Source organism: Aristolochia californica, unplaced genomic scaffold (assembly GCF_029961685.1).
Source record: "Aristolochia californica isolate CCGP_79_NKW_82.1479 unplaced genomic scaffold, dmAriCali1.0.hap1 SCAF_11, whole genome shotgun sequence".
NCBI classification, from domain to species: domain Eukaryota; kingdom Viridiplantae; phylum Streptophyta; class Magnoliopsida; order Piperales; family Aristolochiaceae; genus Aristolochia; species Aristolochia californica.
In genome coordinates this window covers 26160404-26163392 of record NW_027181782.1, presented here as the reverse complement: position 1 = coordinate 26163392, position 2989 = coordinate 26160404, and the positions used below count along the sequence as shown (strand labels likewise).

The window sequence follows — 2989 nt, the reverse complement described above, 5'->3', positions numbered from 1 at the left end:
AAAAAAAGGCATAAGAAAATAGGAGTGGGCAAAACATTTAAGTCACGATAAGATGGTACCTGATGAAAATCCAAACATGAACCCGACATGCCACCATACCTAACATCCAACATGTCCAACAATCACATGGTTTTGCCTCATAAACGAGGCCCACCCTCAAATCCAATCCTCTTTCCCTGAAAATATTTAAGAGATCATAGGTCTCTGCAAAACACAAACTCCACAGCAATCCAAGCTCTCGATCCTCATCTTTCCTATTACTCAGCATTCTCTCCATCGTAGCTCAACAATGATCAAACCCAGCAAGCTCCTGCGGATGGCGAAGAAATGGCAGAGGATGGCAGCCATGGGAAGGAAAAGAATCTCACAGAAAAGAGCAGATGTTGCCGGATATAGCGTCAGGCAGGATAAAATGGTTGCTAGCAGAGGCCACTTTGTTTTCTACACCACCGACCAGAAGCGGTTTGAAGTCCCCCTCAACTACCTCTCCACCCCAGTTTTTGAAGAGCTCTTCAGAATTTCAGAAGAAGAGTATGGGCTAACAAGCAACTCTCCTCTCAGATTACCTTGTAATTCAGTTTTAATGGAAGCCATACTGAGGCTGCTCGCGCAAAGAGTCTCCAAAGAAACGGAGAAGGCAGTGATTCTCTCCATCTCTTCTTGCCGGCACTCATCAACATTACACTTTGAAGGATTTAGTGATCATCAAAGACTTGTCCACAGCTTCTAGAAGAAGCATTTTAGATGGAAAGTACTTCCTGTGTACATCTGACATAATTGTTGAAACACTTCAATACAGAAATTATACAGATCATTCCACTTCATTCATCATATTGTTAGGTTTCTGTTTGCAAATATTTAAGCGGGTTTGGTATAATTTCTTGCGGCCAGTCCAACATTTGAGAAATTTCCATGGATCATGTACTTAATGTACTTGCCAACCCACATGGAGAGTCCTTCTGGACAAGAACAAAAAGAAAAGTGGCCTAATATCGTATGGACGATCACATGGTGTGCTCCCACTCCTGCCTAGAACTGTTATAGTTAGCCTTCAATTGATCAGCGTCAAAGTTGTCCTCTTTCAATCGTCATGTGGCATAATTTGTAGTCTTTAAGTCTCTACCTAATGAGCAATTTTACAACAACTGGCTCACCTTCATTTGAACATAGAAGATGATTGGCATACTGGCACAATCTATAGCCGCCGCATAAACTATTGTTCCGGATTCGAAGGCTTGGGATTTGGTGAGACATCAATAGCTGAGCATTATGTGGTTCTCAATTGTGAAAGTGAAGCTCATGTGCTTCAAGCGAATAAAGCGGCGGCCATACATGTGGTGACAAAATTTTTGAATTTACAAACTTAACTAACGCTGAAACCTGATTGGCTGTTGATTGCTAATTATACCCCAATATATACAACTTGCTCTGACGTTATTTTGATTTAGGAAGTAAAGAGATAAGAGTACAATCCCTGAATGGTAGAAAATATTGAAATCAGAATGAAGAATATTTTATAGTGCTTTACATTCATGAATCAAAGGTATTTATAGGTCACATATGGATAGGATTACAGGATAAGTGTTATCAGTAGGGTTACATGATAAGTGTCATCGGTAGGATTACACGATAAGTGTCATCGGTAGGATTATATGATAAGTCTTATCAGTAGGATTACATGATAAGTGTCATCTTTGAGTTTACAGATAGGGAATTTCACCAAAATAACCATTTAAAAAAACATATTTCAAAAAACAACGACGTCATCAACTTATTTCAAAAAATACCCAACTTTGACCGGTCTACTGCACATGTGTTCAGTTAAAGGCGACACGTAAGCTTTGACTGCTTGCGTGTCACCACGTCATCAGTGTAGTGAAGGTAGATCAACACATCAATTGCCACGTTATTTTCTGCCATGTCATCTGCCACATAAGCTGACATATCATTATCTATTATCCTCTTTTTCCCACATCATTTGCCCACTCATCTTGCACAACGTAAGCCCTGACTTCTTATTTTTTTCATTCTCTCTCTCTCTGCTCATCTCTCTCCGTTCATCTTTCTCCTCTCCTCTCCTCTCGCTCTCTCGCTACCGCTTGACCTCGGCCTCCTCTCATCTCCTCTCGCCCTCTCGCTTTGCCTGCTACCGTCGTTCCCCTGCTGCCGCCGCTCGGCCTCCTCTCCTCTCTTCTCACCCTCTCGCAGTGCCTGCTGCTGCCACTCAGCCTCAGCCTCCTCTCCTCTCCTCTTGCCCCCTCTCCTCTCGCCCCCTCTCGTTGTGCCTGCTACTGCCGCTCCCCACCGCTCGGCCTCGCCCTCGCCCTCAACGGCCCCCTCTCAATTAAAAAATTAAAAAATATTTTAAATCGATAATAAAATGTCTCAAATAAGTAAGAGTAAGATTTTTTAATTAATTAGTATATTTTTTATTTTTAATTATTTTAAATATAAGGTAATAAAAAGTCTTTCGATAAATTTGAAAAAATGTATTGATAAATTTGATTTTTAAACTCAAAACTAAAATTTTCAAAATATTTAATTAAAATATTTTTAAATTTATAATAAAATGTGTTAAATAGGTAAGAGTACGATTTTTTATAACTTATTATTTTAAATATAAGGTAATAAAAAGTGTACTGATACATTTATTTTTTAAACTCAAGAAAACTTTCATATTTTTTCAATTAATAAATATTTTTAATTGATAATAAAAGGTGTTGAAATGTTTTTAATTAACTAATATATATTTTTAATAATTTAATATTTTTTAAATAATGTGATAAAAATAATAAAAATAAATTGTATTTTTAAAATTTATAAATATTTTAAATTGATAATATATGGTAAGACTTAAGAGTACAATTTTTTCAATTTATAAATATTTTAAATCCATAATAAATGGGAAAGAGTAAGATTTTTTCTATTTATAAATATTTTAAAATTTTAAATATTTTTATTTTCTAAATATTTTAAATCTAATTAGTAT

The 2989-nt window shown here is 36.4% G+C and overlaps 1 protein-coding gene across 1 annotated transcript; it reads left to right on the top strand.

The window, feature by feature from the left end:
* Positions 1-316: 316 nt before the first annotated feature.
* Positions 317-730, top strand: LOC137943684 (auxin-responsive protein SAUR64-like). The gene has a single exon (XM_068789126.1). It carries the CDS (start codon positions 317-319, stop codon positions 728-730), a length of 414 nt encoding a protein of 137 aa, XP_068645227.1.
* Positions 731-2989: the final 2259 nt, after the last annotated feature.